Source organism: Plectropomus leopardus, chromosome 19, assembly GCF_008729295.1.
Source record: "Plectropomus leopardus isolate mb chromosome 19, YSFRI_Pleo_2.0, whole genome shotgun sequence".
Taxonomy (NCBI): Eukaryota; Metazoa; Chordata; class Actinopteri; order Perciformes; family Serranidae; genus Plectropomus; species Plectropomus leopardus.
This window is the reverse complement of record NC_056481.1, coordinates 19,883,778-19,904,428: the sequence shown is the minus strand read 5'-3', so window position 1 is coordinate 19,904,428 and position 20,651 is coordinate 19,883,778. Positions and strand designations below refer to the sequence as shown.

Genomic DNA, 20,651 nt, shown 5'->3' with positions numbered 1-20,651 from the left:
CAAAAGAACTACAAAGACACACAAAACAACTACAAATACACTAAAAAATGTCCACAAAAAGAAACAAAGGAAGCAAAGAGACAACACTAGTGCTGATGAGCTTCATCATCATTACAGTCATCATTATCATTTTATATACAGTTTTTAAAAAGCTCTTCATTGTAACTTTCTTCTTGGTTTTCAGTTGATCTGAACCATCTGCACCAGTTTATGATTCTAATCTAGCTTTATTGTGGATGCAGTGCCCTGTCCTTGTACCATATTTTAAGTAATAAAGCTATCGAAGTAGGTTTTCCATTGAGGACTTTGACCCAAACAATAAGAACAAAAAGACTGTTAATAGATAACAGAAAGTGGGATCATCCGGATGAAATTGTAGGAGTGGAATTTATTATCAATCAAATCTCATGACTTTTTTCCAGCAGCCATTGAGTCAGTAAAGTCCAAGTTAGGAGCAGCTATCAGATCTCTCTCATATCATTAAACACTTTATTGAATCTGAAATACAAACATGTCATTGAGACGGAGCCAACAACCAGACCTTTCAAGGACAAATGTATATTTGCACACATTTTACTGACAACTTTAAATAATACAGACAAAATGTTGAACATTCAGATAAAAATGCTGTCCTCAGGTCAGCTACGATGTCCTCTCTGTCTTCCTCTTTAATAAATTACATGTTCACTTCAACACAAGCCGAGTTTTCTGGTCACCAAACAGCAATCTGCAAAAGAGGGAGACTTCAATTACTGGTCATTCAGAACAGCACCAAGTATCATTTAATGTCATGTTTAAAGCATGGAAGGATTACTGAATGGAGCTATCGCGCACGGGCCTAGGGACCTAAGGGATAACTCCCCCATCCCCCAACTGGAGCTGAGATTCACCTGCAAAATTTTACTAGATAGAGACACACAAAAAAAAACTACAAGATGCAACAAAAAAAGCAAAGCAAAACAGCCATATAAAGATGCAGAGCAATTACAATGAGACTTACAATGCAAATAGATGCAAAATGACTGCAAAAGATGCAAAACAACCAAAAAAGTTGCTAAATGTCGACAAAGAGATGCAAAACAACCACAGACTCAGAATGTCCACAAGAAGAAACATTATGATTATATAGGGACACAAAACAATCACAGAAAGATACAAAATGACTAATGAGACTCCATGTCCATAAAAAGAAACAAAGCAACTGCAGAGACTCAGAATGCCAAAAGATTTAAAAGAGCTACAAAGAGACACAAAGCAACTACGAAGACAACATAACAACTCAAAAAAATGCAAAATGACTCAAGAGACTCAATATGTCCACAAAAAGAAACTAAGCAACTACAAAGAGAATCCAAATGCCTACAAAAAGAAACAAAACAACTACAAAGAGATTCAAAACTGTCACCAAAGATGCAATACAACTACAAAGAGACACAAAACAACTACAAAGATACTAAAAATGTTCACAAAAAGAAACAAAATGACCACAAAGGGATGCAAAATAACCATAACAACTACAGACTCAAAATGCCACGAAAAGATGCAGGACAAAGAGATACAAAACAACCACAAAAAGATACAAAACAACTCCAAAGAAACTCTAAATGCCATCAGAAAGATGCAAAACAGCTAAATAAAGATTTGAAATGCTGTCAAAAAGAATAAAAATGGCTACAAAGAGACAAAAAACAATAACAAAAGATGCAAAATGATTCCAAAGAGAAGTGCCAACAAAAGGATGTCAAACAACCACAAAAGATGCAAAAAAGCTACAAAGAAATTCTAAACAACAATAAAGAGACATAAAGAAAAAATATCTAAAATATCTAATCAGGGACTCAATATGTCCATAAAAAATGAGCAAAATGACTCAAACAAAAACAATTGCTGTCACAAAGATGCAAATGACTACAAAGAGACATAAAAAGATGTAAAACAAACGCGATTGTTTTATGTTACTTTAACTTTGAGGGTCTTTGGTCATGTCGGTGCTCGGGGTCCCTCCATGGTTAAGAAGCATTTTTAATAATTAGTAATATCTTGACTGAACTTCAGCAGGTGAGTAGGTTGGAGGTCAGACTTTCATGAAGCTGAAGCCAGTTGGGTGGAGCGGCTGTGAGACTGAAGTCCAGTGGACAAGGCGGACGGAGGTTACTACTGTTATAAAATTCTAACTTAGTCGATTTAGCAGAAGAACTTTAAACCAGCCCCTCATCTCCACACCTGACTGTCTACGAAAGATACACTGCTGAACTTCAGCATCACCTGTGGCACTGAAATCAAATCATCTGCATTCTTCATAAATGTTTAGGCTTCTTTGGCCGTAATAACTCAACCAATCAGGTTATTTCTGCTTCTGCAGAACATCAACCTGATAACACCAAGGAGGGAAAGTACCACAAACTACATCAAAATACAAAAGAAATACAATTAATTTTAACAGCATGATTATGAAAGGTGCCCCATGGAGTTTTCTTGTAAACAAACAGAGTTTTAAATGTAATATTTCTGACTAAAGCAATATCATCATTAACATCTAACAACTAAGTGCATTTCCTTCCTCATAAATTAGTCAGCTAAGCCAGTATAAATAAATGCTGCATGGTTTACATGCATGTGTGCTTGACAGCAGGCTTCTTCTTCACTACCTTTGTTGCTATGTTTGTTGTAAATTACTGCCCTCAACTGTCGATCAGTGGAATAGCGCGTTGGCAAGATGTGAACCAATACACTCACGTGTAGAAAATGTTGCTCCACCTCTACAAGGGGTCAAATTTAAAAAGAGACCTTTAAGATTTAACAGTTTCCTCTATAACCAACTTAAGATTTTATAATAATAAATGACTCTAATTACTGCCCTGCAGTTGTACGCCTCCGTTCACCGATCAAGTTGCAGTTACAGTTTACATTTACATGGATGCTTCACACGAAGAAAGATCTCTACAGTCAGCACAGTTTTAAGATTAGTGTCACCAATTTAGCATCTGAGCAAATGTCTCCCAGTCTGTTCCTGAAATTTGACGTTGAGTAATGGCCAGAAAACATCATGATGTCCAAATGAAGTTGACCTTTGACCTTTTAGATATAAAATGTCATCACCTAATCGTTTTATCCCATTAGACATTTGTTTGAAATTTTGTCACAATTATATCTGAATTCTTGAGTTATGGCCAAAAACCTTTGACCACCAAATTCTAACAGGTTCATCATTGAATAGAAAAATGGATGTTCCGGTCAAATTCAAGGCTTTATTAGAAATTGCATTCACAGAAGTGAGACAGATGCAAGGTCACAGCGACCTTGACCTTTGAATACCAAAATCCAATCAGTTTATCATTGAGTCCAAGTGGATATTTGTGCTGAATTTGAAGAAATTCCCTCAAGTCCTTCTTAAGATATCATAACACAAGCTCACAGTGACCTTGACATTTGACCTATGGATACTAAAATCTACCCGGTTTATTGTTGAGTCCAAGGGGACATTTGTGCCAAATTTGAAGAGGTTCCCTTCATGTGTCCTTGAAATAACGCTCTCACAAGAATTAGACAGACAGCCTGAACATGAACATGTAGCTATTGCTGCTGCAGAGGCATACAAGTTCAAAAAGCCTGTTAAATAGTCATAAAGAACTCATAGTGTAGTCAACTATACAAACCTGGTGAAGCTGACGGTGAGCAGAGCTCCACAAACGGGTCCAACCCAGTAGATCCAGTGCTGGTTCCAGTGGTTGGCAGCCACTGCAGGGCCGAAGGCTCGGGCCGGGTTCATACAGGCTCCAGACACCGACCCTCTGAAACGAGAGCCAGCAGCACAAAACGACACTGTGACACAGCTGGTGACTAGAGTGATGCAGCAGTGTACTTTTAATTTTCGACAACAGAGACACCCCCCAAAGATAGAAGATTTAAATCTCTGTGCACAAATATGCAGGTTATACCAATACGTACTCTATACTCTATAGATTTGATTAAACATTAAACTGAAAAGTCAGTGAGCCCTATCAAGGTGTAACAACAAACCAATGACCCTTGGCATCCATCTGATAAAAATAATAATAATAAATACTTGTGAGGAGGACACTTGAGGACAAATGTTGTAATGTCTTCTGCGTCTCTGTTGGGTTAGCAGTCTGGTGCTGATTCCAGTATTTTTTAAAGAGTATTTTTAAAAATGGATGCATTGCATGCAAATGTAGGATTTTTTTATTTCTCTAACAGAATTTAATCCTGGCTATTTCTTGGTTGTGATTCGGATGACATAAATTAAATAAATGGTGACGTTGGGTACTTATAATTTCTATCTATGCCTCTGGTTGATGCTGAGGCTCTTACCCTGCAAATATGTTGGCGGTGACAGTCAGGCCGATGCAGAATGCCACCAATGGTGAGCGTGTTTGGCTGTTGATGGCACCCATACACACCACCGTGGTGAGGAACAGGGTCATCATCACTTCTGCCAGAGTGGTTTTACCCAGATCGTTGGTGATAAGGTCAAAGGCTCCTCCATTAGAAGCATCGTACACAGAAAAGGGAAAGATTGCCTGAAAATCAAATATATCATTCAATACACGAAAATATGACTGGAGTGAATCATTTATTACCGCCCTTTATTTTTCTTGCTAATAAAGCATGCCAGGAAGTTGAAGAAACTGAAATGTATCCGTGCTCTCTTCAAAACCAGATTTTATTGACAAAAGCAGTTATTAAGTAATTACTGTAAATTTAAGACATGAGAGCTGCTGGTCCACTGCTGCCTCAATCAGTTAGTTTGTCTGTGTTATTGTGTGTCTTTGGTCAATAGGAATTAAACTTTTAAAACACCAGTCACACAATAACACACACACAGTAGCTGATTGAGGCAGTGGTAGACCAGCAGCTCTCATGGTCAGTGAGGTAAAATGACTGTTTTTGTAAATGGAGTCTGGCTTTGAAACGAGCAAATATAAGTTTCACCTTTAGTTCAGGTCCCCATTAGATAGAGCTGCCTGTTTGTGAAATACTGAGTACACGACTGCATAAATGAGACTACTACAGCACGAGTTGTTGCAACTGGATGTTTTGATATTATTTTGTTGTTGTTACATGCAGTCCCCTTTCACTTCAGTTCATCAAAAGTTTTTGGATTCTTTTTTCACTGTTGAGGCATGAGACCATTTTCTTAAGGAATTCAGTGCAACTGTTAATGATATACAAAGAGTTATTTTGTGGGTGAGGTGTTCCCTTTTGTCAAAGTCTTGCAAGGATTAATCAAGATTTTGAGATGTTATGTGATTCTCAAAGTCAAAATTAAGAGATAATATAGTCAACATCAGAACTTCGAAAAACTTCTAAAAAGAATATGGAATAGTATGTCAAAATAATCTGTTAACTTAATACCTCATATTTTTTTTAATATAAGTCAAATTATATTGTAACTTTTTAAGATTCAATTAATAACATTTAAATTCAATTAAAATTAAATCGAATTCAGTCAACTTAAAATGTAATACTTGTCTTCCCAAATTTGGTCAACTCAAAATTTTAAGATTCACTCTACCTTAAATTTCAATTTGACTGAATTTGAGAAGACAAGTTGAATCATTACAAAATTACCTCTCAAATTAACTGACTAACTTTTCATGTTTTTTTTCCTTTTCCTGGCAGAATTGAGCCTCCATTGTTTTTTCTCACCTTGGTCAAACCAGCTCCGACCATCCCTCCCAGCATCTGAGCCAGGACATACGGCACCAGCAGAGGAAGCTTCATCCCTCCACACAGGTAGACGCTCAGAGACACCGCAGGGTTAAAGTGCCCCCCACTGCAATAAATCATCATGAACTTTACTTTCAAATGGTGTTATCAACTGATAATAATAACACCTTTCCTTTAGATATCAGGTAAACAGAGTATACAGGTGATTTTTTTTGCATCCAAACCAACTTTGTTGCATCAGATAGACTGAAAATCATTAGTATTTAAAACTTAATATTGCCTTCTCTGTCTAAATCACAGTACACAAACTTCCTCTTGTGCTTTACACATACTTTTTGGAGGAACTATTATAAATTATTATAACAAAAAGCTCAAAAACATACAATCTCAATCAGTCTTTACCTAATTTGCCCAAGCACCATGATGAGCACTCCCAGAGCCAGTCCATGTGCCACAGCCGGCTGGATGACACCACTTGTTTCCACGTTCCCGATAACAGACGCACAGCCCACAAACACAAACAGGCCGGTCCCAAACAGCTCAGCCAGGCAGGGCTGCACATACTCCTCAAAGATGCGCCTCTTTTTGTTTGTGTTGCCCCTCTCAGCTGACGGCTCTCCCGTCTCAGTGATGGTGAACACCTCTGTCTTGGTCTCTGTCCCGGACATCTTGACTTGGAAAAACCTGTACTGGTTCCACTGGTGGACGATAGCTTGCTCTGGGTGGTCTGGTGAATCTACACTTATGTATATGAGACACTCTGAGGTTGATCCATAAAGGACATACGCACATCCCTATTTTTTTCTGATGCCCCACCTTCCTGCAATTGTTTATACTCCCAGGACTGCTGGCAATCAGGAGAAGCTCATAAAATTATTAGTCCGGTGTTAGTCAGAGATAAGAACGAGGGTTATCAGCACAACATCAACACTTGTTTAGTTTAAGTCATACCACCTTTTTCTTTTTTTTAATGTCTGTTAAATCATTTTTAATACACTGTAAAATATGACAAGTTGATCTTACTTAGAATGATCTTGGAAAACAACTGCCTTGAAAAAAGGAAAGTAAATATAACTATTAATCTTAATTTATGTTTACTTTTTAATTTTCAGAGTAGCTGGTGATTTTTATCAACTCATCCTTCAACTCGATGTAGCAGGATTAAGGACAAATTATTTCATTTTTTGAAACCATGATTGAAAAATGACTGATAAATCTACACACAACCTTAAATCTACCTTGTAGACTTTACTTGATTATCACAAAGAGGATTTTGCCAATATTCAAGTTAGGAGATCTGTGAGTTCTGTTTTGTTAACGTGTTTAAGAATATACAAATAGGACTGACTAGTTTGCAGCCAGTAGAATTCAGATATATACACAGTAAACTTGGTTCACTGAAGGTGCTAAATCTTAGAGAGATTGATTTAGTTAAACCTCTCTTTTTTAAGTTGCAATAACTTCACAAAATTAAGTAAATATAACTGTATTTTATATATTTTATATTTTAACTAGATTTTTTCAAGTAAATTTGACTTGTCAGATTGTACAGTGTGTGTCTGAAGAGCTTTTTTTTCATGTTAAATGTGCAATAATGGAATAACTGATTTTCTGGCCACTTTGGGGACAACAGAAACAGGCTATGAACACAACACTTATATATGAACACTTTTACATTGATATGGTGAACTTGTTAATAGTGAAGGAAGAAGGGTTCAGATATTTTAGTTGGTAATAGTAGCAATACTGCAGTGTAAAAATATTCTATTAAAAATGAAAGTCATGCATTCTAAATCATGTAAAAATACATAAATATTGGTATAAAAATACACCAAAGGTAAAGTTTCTTATTATGCATAATGTCCCTTTTCAGAATCTTATATATCACATAGACATAAAAAGCAGGATCAGCAAACACATCTCAATCAACACGTTAACCCTTTAAAACCTACCATTATCAGTTTTGAAAAAAGAAAATAACACCTAGCGGCTGTGGCTCAGAGGTAGAGTGGTCGTCTTCTTAATCGGAAGGTCAGCGGTTCGATCCCCAGCTCCTCTGGACAACATGTCAAAGTATCCTTGGGCAAGATACTGAACCCCAAATTGCTCCTGATGCTGCGTCATTGGAGTGTGAGTGTGTGTGAATGATTACTGAGGAGCAGGTGGCACCTTGTATGGTAGCCTCGGCCACCAGTGTGTGAATGTGTGTGTGAATGGGTGAATGTGCCATGTAGTGTTAAAGCGCTTTGAGTGGTCAATAAGACTAGAAAAATGTTAAAAAATGTTTTCACAGCTCTCAGTCAGAAGCATTTTATCACATTACTGGTTAAGTTATCATGTTGTTGGGTTTATTTTCAGGTTAAGTGCAAATGTCATTGCATTTTAAGCCGTTATTACATTTTCAGGAAATTACGAGGGTGCTACAGGCCCGTCTAAACCCAGTGTTTGGTTTGTCTGTTCTGGGTTACTGTAGAAACATTGTGGTGTAACACGGCGATCTCTGTAGATGAGGACACGCCTCTTAAACTGCTCATTCTAAGATAACAAAAGCACAGTGATTCTTATCTTCAGGCGATTATACACTAAAGAAAATAGAATGACTGATTACTATATTACATTCCATTTCTGACAAGATATCCCCCTAAATCCTACACGAGACCTTAAACCCTTTGAAACTTGGATAGACATCACTTTTTGTGCTGCTATCAGATGCCTTTCACAAGTATTAAAACCTTAAAACAGAGTAAATTGGTTTGATTTCTTTCAAAAACATGGGGAAAATAGGCAATAAGCAACTTCGAAAGAAATGTTCTGCAAATTGCAAGAAATAAGATTTAGAGAATTATTTCAAAATAAAAGCTAGGAAAGAAAGCCCCAAAGAACTATATTTAACACTTTAGTGATTATATATATATATGATTATTTTTTTTATATATAATCATGATAGTGTTATGAAACTACTATTAAAATTATTTTAACTTTTAAGCAGTTTTTTTCAGGTCATTACCTTGGTTATTTTTGGTATGTTTTTACTTGACTTTTTGGTTTATTTTCTTTGGGGGTTTTGTGTGCTAATTTTCAGGTAATTTTTATACTTTTTACTATTTTTTTTCCAAATTTCGGGGTCATTTCTTCTTAAGCTGTCACCTTCCTCCCGTGTTTTTGAAAGAAATAAAGCCAATTTGCCCAGGTTTCATAATGTTAAATTTATATTAGTAATATAATTAGTAATATTACGATAGAAACCTTTCACATAGATGTAGTCCTGTAATCTGTCAGTATAAAAATATTGATTAAATCCTAAGAATAGCTGAATGTAAAGATGCATTTCTCTATGAATAAAGAGCTGTGCACACAGTAACTAAACGCACACAAACATTTATATAGCTTATTATAGTGATATCAGTGTGTACCTCCCACTGCAGATAACTGAGCTGATAATCTGATATGAAGTCCATAACAAAGTATATAAATCAACAGGACAGTCTTACACAAAAGGACTTTTTTATTCAACTGCAGTTAAACAGCCTTCATCAAATAGAATCACTAGTTATATCACATGCACGAGTGTGTCTGTTTTAAAAGAAAATGACTGTGGAAGTACAACTGATTAATAAATAAAAACAAAATGGCACATAAAACCAGAAAAGGACAAATATAAGACATCTGAAGACTTTTATATCTAACACAGGTAAGCAGGTTTTGAAATAAGGGATTGTGCAGAGAGTAACTCAATGCAGAGACAAATGTCCTCACAGTCCTCAGCCTCTTCATGTCTCATCTTGGAGACCTGTGAGGTCACAAAGGACGCTCGTCAAATCACATTCTGCTGATGGCGGGAGTTTTTGCACCGGAACAGCTCCCGGACGACGGCCTGACGGAGGACACGGGCTTCCTCTTTCCCAACGTCTCCTTTCCCTCTTCTTCTCCTGCTGTTGATTTTGGCGTGCACGCGTGTAAATCATGTCCCAACAGCGGAGCAGTTTCACACTCAAAATGCCAGCTGCGACAGACCTGAGGAAACACAACGTGACCTGTTCTTGTAAATCAATACACCAGAGAGTGAAGCTGGGAGGATGGGTGGAAATATGAACAATTTAGAACATATTAGTAACACAAAGTAAACACACTGATGGACAGCATGGCGCCATGAAGGTCACAGATGACCCTAAGCAGCCATGGTTTTCCTCCTCCAGCTAACTTTTCCATTTATAAAAACTTAACTGTGAGAAAAGTGTGTATTACCCAGGTTGAGTTTGTCCTTGGTGGCCCAGCAGATGCTGTAGTGTTGAAGCAGTTGTTGCAGAAGCTCCCGCTCATCTAGGAACTCCAGACGCTCGATTCTAAAAGAAATAAAATATTTGTTCATCTATTCAGGAAAGTCATCTTTTTAAAATCGTCCTTTAAAGGCAAAAAGCCTGCAGCACAGACTCATTTGTCGATCCTCATATAGTTGTTTTTAAGCGTCAGTATTTGTGCCTTTCATTCAGCTTTGCTATTGTAAAAAAGTCAAAGTCAATGAAAGTCATCAGTCATCAATAACACAAACTGAAAGGTCCAGTGTGTCAGGTTTAAGGGGATTTATTGGTGTATACTGGTCAGGATTGCAGATTGCGACCAGCTGAAACTTCTGGTTAGAACTCCTTCGCCAAAAATACTGAATAAAGCCGTTTCTAGGGCTCCCGTTGAAAGTCTGAGGTTTGAATCATCAGTTGGAGAACCCTCAGTTGACTGAGATTGCTTCAAATCACGCAGTCTTTTTTCTCCTGTGCAGTGTACTTCTGGGGACATTTTGGTCCCCAGATTTTGCTGTGAATTGAGTGCTCTTGACTGCCTGCTGCCTGCTCAAACTTTAAAAACTTTATATGAAAAACAAAACAAATCATCCAGTATTCATATTGATTTGGTAAATCCGATTCGACTGGCATAATCCTGAGTTGGGTAAAGCACTAGACATTTCACGTCAAAAGAATTCCTGATGCTCTCGTCACAGAGGGGCTGCTGACTAAAGAGGCTGACATGAAAACGTAAATGTCTCTGCCTAGAGCCAATGTTTGTTTCTCTGTTCTGGTCCCCTGTAGAAACATGGCAGTGAAACATTGTGATTTCCGTAGATGAGGACCTGCTCCCAATGTAAATATAAACGGCTCATTCTTACGAAAACACAACAATTCATATTTTCAGGTGATTATACACTATAGAAAAAATACTTATTATATTCTGTTTAAATCCTAAACACTGGACCTTTAAGTCCGACATATAGTATATGTCTCTATTATTAAGATATTCCTATATCAGAGTTTTTAGAAATTCAAGCAATTTAGTATCCATGACAGTACTGCTCCCACAAATTTGGACCATAAATTCATGCAGCAGAGGCTAAAATATTTTGCCTTTTAGTTTATGTAGTTAACACTCCATAATGCACCTCAGTGACATCTTTGGTTGGACATTCTGCCTGGTAAGGGTGGATACTGAACTCTGTTCTTTCAAGGGGACCAGCCGAATTACGTCGGTAGTACTGAGAACAGATTCATGTTAAAACAATTGGTGCCAAATTTCCGTACCTGCGAGCGCATCTGGGTGACAGCCAGGTTCGGACAGGAGGCAGAAGTGCAGCGATAGTGCGGTAGTAGCTTCCCAGCACCTCCACCTCCCTTTTGAACCTGGTGTGACACCAGGTTAACCCTTTGATACCTAAGCAAATAGGTTTGATTTCTTTCGAAAACATGGGAAGAAGGAAATGAGCAACAAAATTCCTGGAACATTTCTTAGCAAGTTGCTCATTGCCTTTTTTTTTACCATGTTTTTGAAAGAAATCACATCAATTTGCTCAGGGTTTAAAGGTAATACTTGAGAAAGGTGTTTGAAACAGCACAAGAAAAGTGATTTCACTCCAGATTTTTGAGGGTTAACTTAGTATGGCGAGAAACCGAGAGAGCGAGGCTTGTTCACCCCCGAAGGTAATTCAAAAATTACTGTAAAATACAGAAAAAAGTTAAAAGTTCAGGTGTATCGTTTTAAATGTGAACAATAAGATAACCCTACCACCTGTTAAATGCCCAATTCTATAATAATATTGGGAAGAGTGAGTCACAATGCACTGTTTAAAATGTGTGTATCTAACAAATACAGCAATTTTTGCACAACTGAGTTTAAAAGAGTACTAATTGGATTTTGGGTGATGTTCACTTACCTTCCCACATCCTCCTGAGGCAGCATACTGTAAACGGTCATCATGTCCAGAGCATCAGCGTGCTCCCAGCCCATCTTCAGGAAACGCTCCTTCTGCAAACAGCACACATTAAAACTCTTCACTGAGTCTGTAAAGATCTCCTTCAATCATTCTTACAGTCCGGACTTCGCAGGTTGCTGCCCTCACAGAGACACTCAGCTCAGAATAACCCTCTACATAACTACATTTTTTTTTTGTCTTGGTTGTAAAATCTTGAGGTTACCTGAGAGTCCAGAGACTGACAGGTCTCCACTCCCGCCAGGGTGCACTGACGACGCTGCAGGTTCTCGATCATCACCTGACCAAACCGATCGCTCATGTTCACCTGAACACACACATTATATTACTAAATCTCAGCTCTGTACACAGGCAATACTTCAGTCTATTACAATACATCCATAGAAACATAAAGAAGCATGCGTGAGGTAACTGTTCTCCTGCTGTACCTGGATGAGGTCATTTTGTTTACCTGTTCGTAGTTGATGAACATGGCGGTGTGGAAGGTTTCTGCAGCCCAGTGAACCACATTGGAGGACTGGGAGGGTGTCATGTAGACCAGCACACACTCTGACAGCAGCAGTGTGGGTAATCTGGGAGGGAGAAAAGTAAAAGACAACATAGAGAAAACACACAGTGAGAGAGAGAGAGAGTGCACCTTTAACCAGCTCCTAAATGCAGTATTTTTTTGGATGACCTCAGTGCTTTAATGCACTGATACTCTACTTGCTTTGCTTAGGGGCCACTTTTGCAAAATGACAGGAGGCCAGGGGCCAGTCACAGGATGTTTTTCATATTTTAGGACGTCTCTAGGATTTTAGGACATTTCTGAGACTTTTGGACATTTCTGGATTTTAGGACACTGGGGGCTTAGCTAGGACATGATCCGCCACTGGCACTTTTTTTTTTTTAAAAAAAAAGCTCTACTTTGAAGTTGTTTATGCACTCTGACACCTTATGTATACTTAAAGTACAAAAACAATTCCCAGTATAAATCACTTTATTTTCATTGTGAATTAGATAAGATTAAAAAAGTTATTAAATTAATTAGATTAAATGGCCTGGCACCCTAGTAGGGGCCAGATTTGGCCCACGGGGACAAGTTCAGTATCATTCCCTTAAAGCTTCAATCATTGTCAAGGTGATCAACGTCCAAATCAGTTTTGAGATGTTTCGTATATTTTGTTTTTTCTACAGGAAAGAAGAAACTGAAAAGAGGAGTGGAGTGTAAGACCCAGATTAAGCCACTGTCATCCGCGTGATCATTGATTGCAGCTTCTGACGAGGAAAAAGCAGGTGAGACAAATATTGGATGGTTATCAGTGACTGTTGTAAAGAGCTTGCTTTTGGATCTAGGGATGTAATTTAGTGACCCTGGCACTCTGAGTTGTTAACCTTTTGATTCCTAAGCAAATTGGCTTAAAAAAAAAGCAGTAAAAAGTACAAGAAAAAATAGCAAAAATTAATAAAATGCAAACAAAGAGGAAAAATGTGTGCTCAAAAAAATAATTTATCTGTAAAATATTCTTAAATATATAATTAAGATCATTATATAGTTTTTTGGACATTTTCCCTACCTATTTTTAAAATATTTTTTATAATCTAGGTTTCAAAGGGTTTATAACTTACTCAAAGTCCTACTAACGTCGGGTTGAGTTTGGGTGGCTGATTAGTAGGGCTGCACCCTAAAAGTCCAGAATTGTACTCATCGGTCAGACACCCCTCAGTCAACTATGACTGCTTTAAGTGTAGTTGTGATTTTATTTTATTTTTTGTCAGTTTGGTGTACATTTATGGGGATGTTAAGGTACCAAGAGCTACTTTAGAGAGCCCACCTCTCTGTGATGCTGCTCTTTGGTACAGGCAGCTCCGTACATGGCTGAACGGCTACTTAATTTATACGTCTATGGGTTTTATTAAATATCTATTCTGTTGCACATTTCCAATCTGTCGTTTGTGCCGTTAGCTTGTTTATTATATATGGATGTCACTGTCCTACTGAAGCCCATTTAAACTCTCAAACTCTATATGGAAAAAAATGAACAAATTGGCCAATAATTGTATTGAACAGCCATATTTGATTATGACATCATTCTGATTTGGGTAAAGCCCTGCTGATATCTGGAACAAACTACCAGAAAATATCAGGTCTGCTGAGAGTCTGAGTTCTTTTAAGTCAAGGTTAAAGACTCACCTGTTCACTGCTGCCTTTGACTAAAAGGCTTTTTACTTTTTAAATTTTATATTTTACTTCTTGTTTTTATATTTTTGGGTTTTATCTGTTGTTTTCCTACTTGCTGTTTTTAATCACCTTTTACATGCTTCTTTTATAATGTTTTAAATGTGTTTCCTTTCCCCCTGTTGTTGTATTTCAATGTTCTGTGTGAAGCACCTTGAATTGCCTTGTTGCTGAAATGTGCTATACAAATAAACTTGCCCTTGCCTTGCCTTGCCTTGATCGGCATATATGAATGTATATGTTGTCGTTTTTTGGCTACCCGTCAAAACTTGGAATATTTACATGTAAGTACAATTGAAGGTTCGAAGCTCCATGCATAGAATTCAGGACAGCCCTGGTTATTTTTACTTTTTACAGATGTTGTAATTTGTTGTGATAATGCACATTGTTTTTCATTGAGCTAAGCAAATTAGAAAACAGTTAAACTTTCGATAAATCTCTCAATGAGTGCAGCAGGAGAGACACCAAAGTACACTGACAGACGAACACAACCTTCTCCTCACTCTCATCCTCTAACATCTTAACCCCTTACACTCTGAAATCTATCTCACTCACAGTGGAATATTTCACTCTAACCTTTAGTGTGAGTGTGCAGAACACAAAAAAAGGAACGACCCTCGCTCCTGAACAATAAAGACTAGTAAAAACAAATCTAAATTCACACCCAGCAGCTTCCTTAAAAGCAGAGCCTCTTGCTCTGTGTCAAACTTCCCTTGATAAATAAAGGTAGTAATGTGCGAGTTATGAGCTGGGGCCACAGAAAACATCCCATCATAGTCAAAAGGATGTCTGTGCCATCCGACTACTATAAACTAGCCATGTGGCTCTGTCCACTGCTGCTGATAAATTAAACTTCACTCCACCGTCACTCAGCATCTGGAGGGTTAAAAGGAGACTGTAAAAGTTCACAAAAAATGAATTTATGTCAGTTAAAGTTGATTTAAATGGCACAAATGAAGAAACTTCTCAAACTTTGATTTAAAACATGTCATGCTACCACCATCCTTTTAGTCACACATTTAGTAATATTTAGCCACAGTTACAGTCCACAGGAGGTTCAGTGTTTGTACATTTTTGTGTGGGGAATCCTTTTAAATCAAGCTCCAGATGTCAGACATTACATCTGCGTTACAGACACACAGACGCACACTAGACTGGATGATTCCACCAAATAAAATATAAACCATACGCCGTTTTTCAAAACGGAATCCTTTGTTTAGCATGAGATGAGTAAGATCTAGTGATCTTTTCACGTACTCTGGGTTGAGCTGAAACTTCTTCAGTTTTTCATCCAGATTGGAGACGTCTCTGAGGTCGGCTCCGATGATACAGTACCGGTCTGAGTCGAGGCTGTGGGCGTCTGACGGAGCAAAACACAAACACTGTGAGGGAGATTTTCTGACCTCAACCACACAGACATGTGATGTAATGACTGTAACTCGAGTTCATTACCGAGCAGTAAGGAGTCTGTGGAGTGGGTTTCGATGAGCGGTTTGGACAGAGGCGGTTTAGTCCTGTCAAAAAAAGAAAAAAAAGAAGAAGAAATGAACAATTCATAACTAAAACTGTCAAAAAATAAATAAATAAGAAATACAAAAGTCACACTGAAATCAGGAATTTTACATGCTACAAGCATCAGGATGTTGTGATCACACCATGTCACACAGATTCAAACAGTCCTTGTGAATTCTGAGTGACACACACACACACACACACACACACACACATATACACATACAAAACAATGAAAAAGCATAACATGCATTGCAATTTTTTATATTTGTTTAGAAAATGTTCGGTCTCTTTTTGATGAAATTATGTTGGGCTTAATGTGAATACCAGTAGGTATTATTTACTTAGAAATTTTAATTCTTTACTTACTTACTACTAAGTGCAGCTCTGTCTCCCTCTACAGATCACTTGCTCACACTGCAATACCTAAGAGTTTTCAATGTACTTCCTAGATTTTCCATATTAATAGGCCTGTAATACGCCTGTTATGCAGTAACATAGTTCACAATATATAACATCATAATCAGATCTTCTGGTCTGTAAGGGAAGCTTTTGGCTGATGTGGTGCGTGTGTAAAAAACACAGTATGGGGGGCGGCGGGGGGGGGGGGGAGAAGTAAGTAAACTATAATATGATAAATATAATAATTCATCTTTACTTGATGTTGTGTATTTTTCTGGCCACAACTGTTGAAAGTCGACTTCAAAGGACTTGCGAGGCATCAGGTTTTCATCCTACAACACAAACACACACACTCAAGGTCTGTGCATTGAACTCTGAATATAGTTAAATGTGTGTGATGCTGTCTGCTCGAATCAGACAGGAACAACATCCACACGAGACCAGTGCCGAGTCACATTCAGACTCCTGCGGTGAGCTGTGACGTTGCTACAAACCTTGAGTCTCCAGAACGTGGTGTCCAGTCCAGCTCCCAAATTGATCACTTGACAGTCGCACTCTGCTTTCCTTATAAACGCGTCGAGGAGATGGTTGACCCCTTGAACGCGGGCATAGTAACCTGTCAGATGAGATAAGGGAATGGTAAAATAAAAGACACATCGGGGTTGATACAATCACAAATAAGATCATGAATATGGAGCCTCTGTAAACATTAAGGGAGGTTTTGATGGCTGATATCGACCACTGGTTTCCAACCTTAGGGTCTCCACCTCCACTAGGGGTCGCCAAAGTTTCACAGGGGATTGTGAGGTCTTACTGATTTAAAAAAAACAAAAAACAAAACATACAGTAGGCCTATATCTCAGCATTATCATCATCTCAATGAAAAAAATTATTATTATATTATTTTTAAAGTTTAGATTATTATTCAAGATAAAAAAAAATCTCAGAGGATAAGGGCACAGAGCCTTCACTCTGCTAAACAGTCTCATCCTGCAGAGAAAAAAACTTTGAATTTGTTCAAACAAAAAATGAGAAAATAAAAATTAATTAATTAATTAATTAATTTAGAAAATTACATGACAAAAACGGAGAATTGTATTTAAAAACATAAAAATATCAAGAAAACTCATCTTTGGTGTAATATTTACAGGAAATAATCTCCTAATGAAGCTGTGTTCACTGTTGCGGATAATTGTACCCTTACAATAATTGTTAATATGGATATAATATTAAATGAAACATATTTGAATTTAGTCAGAAGTCATTAAATTACTCAATGATAAACCAAAGTATGGGAAGAGTTACTTATGAATAAAGAAAAAATGTATGTTAAGGTATGTAACTGACCTCTGTTGATTTCTGGTGCCTTCCGCTCTCCTACCGATCTTGCGAAATACTGGATATAGGGGTCCTTCCAGTAGCCTTTACTGGTAGCAAACCTAGTATATAACATTTTATACATTTGATGAGGTTTTGACATGCATGATTAAAGCTGTAATGAAACAAAAATGATTTTTATTTGAACTTACTGTAGGCCGTAATAGCAAATAGCCATGCAAATCAGTTAAAATAGAAACAAAATGTTACAAAATAACATACAATAATAACACTATACAATAGCTAAAATTCAAAATGCAGGACAATAAGCATGTCATTGTCCATGATAATACAAGTATATTTGTTTAATATGATTAAAAAATATTGCATTGTGAAAAAATTGTGATAAAGGTAATAATTGGAGAATTAGCAGCACATACAGGTCCAGGTAGACACAACAACAGGGTCATTTAAATATATTTACTATTTATTGATTGAAGGCAGGATTTCTTTCTATTTGGCAACTGTTTAGATGTGTAATTTTTGATCAATTTTATTTTGTTGTACTTTATATATTTTATACACAATCTGAATCTCCCAGTATATTACTGTTGTTCACAAACTAAAGAACTGAGAAATATTTTTTATATGGTTTTTACTGAATATTTGAAAGCAAACTACATTTTACACAAAAATCACAAAAATATGCTGAAATATTGCCCATCCGTAGTGAAAGCTCTCTGAGCACCCCCTCTCCCCTTTAAGGCTCAAAATGGTTTCGTCTGCTCCTGTGCTGATGTACACTGTCACTTCTTTCCTCAAGAAAGGGAAATTAGAATTCAAAAACAGAAAAGCAATGATGGAAATCAGAAAATTACTTTTTGTTTAAAAAAAATCAAAAGGTAATTGAGAGAGGAGGGGTCGGGGGGTCCACAGTCACTGCTGTAGAGCCCAGAATTTGGTGCTACGCCCCTGATAATGTCAAAGTAGTAGGTTAAGTGCTTCATGCAGCATGGCCTTTGATATAACTCCTACACCTGTCTAACTTCAGTCACCTTAACGTGATGCAGTTATGATTGTAGGGTTAAATCATTCACTTCGCTGCCTGCTGTTACCTTTTACATGTGGTGGCATCGTCACAGGTCGCCCTGACCGCTTCATCAGAAGTGTCCGTGTCTGTGAAGGGCTGCCGAGCTGCCATCAGTGATCCCGACGCGATGTAAACATAAAAATTAAAGCTGCGAGCGTCTCATAACCACCTCCACCTGCTTTAGCTACAAGGCTAACAGGCTAGCTCGATATTGACAGATGGGATTATTTTGAAAAACGGAGAAGGAGAAGAGCAAATCCGCGAGCGCAGTCAGGTTGTTCAGGTACTTCTGAATAATTAACAAAACGAGAGTTGTATGAAAATGATCGTTACTTAACAAAAGAGTTATATTTAGGTGGCTAAGAACAACTCTACGCAAGACATGCACGAACACTTCCGGCCATATGATTAATACTTCCGGTTAGTATTTTCAGATTAAAAGTGTCACAGCAAAAAATGTCTTATTTTGCACACATTACACAATCCCAGCAGTATTTCGCGTGGTAAAAACGGTGTCTGGATTATAATCTGCTAATTACTGAGTTTTGCACTAAGTATCATCTTTATTAGTCATAAGTAGTTTTTTTTCTTAGGTTTGCATTGTTTGACTATTTAGGGACTGTTCTTTATTTAGCCTGCCAGAGGAGAGGGGTTGCTTGGGTGTATGGAGGCATATGTGTCACGAAAATATTAATAAAGCATTTAAATAATCAGTTGTTGACGCAGACATGAATAAATCTGCTAATCAGTTTATTAATATTAAAATAAATTGACTAAATTACGCACTAATTTATTAATTGATAATGTCATGGGCAATAAAAAGAGGAAATATAATAATTTTTTAAATTAAAATATGAACCCATTAATCAATAGTTGTACTTAAAAATTATTTAAAAAATCAACATAAAACAGTCAATAAGTACATCATTTGAAAATAAATTATTTAATAAATACATAATGATATAAGATATAAAAATCTATTTGAATATGCAGTTTCATTATCTTTTATATGTATTCTTTAATGTTTTGGGGGCTTCAGATGGTATTGCAAATAAATTCAAACATATAATGTTTTCCTCCCCCAAGCCTAAAGTCCCGCCTCAGTGTTTAAAAAATTACCTCTCTGGTTGCCTCTGGTAGGTAACTCAGAATTTGAAAAATGGAGATAAAATGTTTCTCCTGAATAGTCAGACATCAACTCAATCAGTAAAAAACATGCCTGAATAAGAAGCATCAGAGCCAGATCACCCCTTTGATCTGTTTTATTGTAAGAATGAGAGTGAAGACAGCACAAAAAAGTGAAAACACAGTCTTACTTTGGGGACTCAAAACAGTGAAAACAATAAAAAGGCGTTGAACAGTGGCAGGACATCCACCAAGTCCCGTGTGCACTATAGAATTCAAAGCTCTCTCACATTTCCTTGCAAACTGTGTGGGGACATCCTGCCATTACAAAGCATTGAGGACGCCTCGTGTCACTCAGATAATCAAGAATTCCTTTGTGGCATCTGTGGAGTCTGAATCCCTCAGAGATGCAGCATGCAGAGGAAAGTCACATGAAAGAAATAGAGACTTGTCCTACTTGTGGAGGAAACTTTATCGAAAATCTATTTGAGGATCCTCACTGAGGAGAAACCAAACAGCTGCACAGCCTGCAGCAGAGAGTTTTTTGTAAGACCTCAGCTGCGAACGACCACACACAGAAACTTACATTTCATGGTGTGCTTCTCTGATTTTAGCCAAGCGACCTGCATCACTCACATTATAAAGTGTTTGTCCTCACTAAAAAAACATACATTGAGATAAATTTAACTTAAGTGATTGTGAAGCTAACAACCGGCTGAATAAGGACCTATAACTTCCATCTTCCAGAAGCGTAATGCATTTTGCTCCTGACAGAAGAGTTATTTTACTGGCGTCATTTACTGGTGTTGCCATTAAGAGTCACTATTGGCTCACAGCAAAAAGGAAGTGGGTTTGGACCAACGATACTCAATTTACGGCCCAGAGGCCAAATCTGGCACCTGATAGGGTACCAGGTGCCATGCAGCCATTTTATAATTAACAAATAAATAAAGTGATTCACATGGGGATTTATTTTAACTTTTAGTATACATAAGGTGCCAGAGTGCATAAAACGGCATCAAAATAGAGCTTTGGAGGATCCC

The 20,651-nt window shown here is 37.4% G+C and overlaps 2 protein-coding genes across 2 annotated transcripts; both read right to left on the bottom strand.

The window, feature by feature from the left end:
- Positions 1–368: 368 nt before the first annotated feature.
- Positions 369–6,402, bottom strand: aqp8a.1 (aquaporin 8a, tandem duplicate 1). Its single transcript, XM_042508104.1, has 5 exons — positions 6,094–6,402; positions 5,671–5,797; positions 4,333–4,541; positions 3,657–3,791; positions 369–727 (listed from the first exon to the last, which is right to left on the bottom strand). The coding sequence occupies exons 1-5, from the start codon at positions 6,357–6,359 to the stop codon at positions 685–687; spliced, it is 780 nt and encodes a 259-aa protein (XP_042364038.1). The 5' UTR covers positions 6,360–6,402; the 3' UTR covers positions 369–684.
- Positions 6,403–9,178: 2,776 nt separating this feature from the next.
- On the bottom strand, positions 9,179–18,876 carry lcmt1 (leucine carboxyl methyltransferase 1). The gene is given in 12 exon segments (XM_042507938.1): positions 9,179–9,705; positions 9,937–10,034; positions 11,888–11,979; positions 12,150–12,251; positions 12,396–12,516; positions 15,420–15,522; positions 15,615–15,676; positions 16,333–16,366; positions 16,369–16,408; positions 16,571–16,692; positions 17,424–17,515; positions 18,509–18,876. Coding segments are annotated over 12 exon segments (975 nt in total). The 5' UTR covers positions 18,595–18,876; the 3' UTR covers positions 9,179–9,682.
- Positions 18,877–20,651: the final 1,775 nt, after the last annotated feature.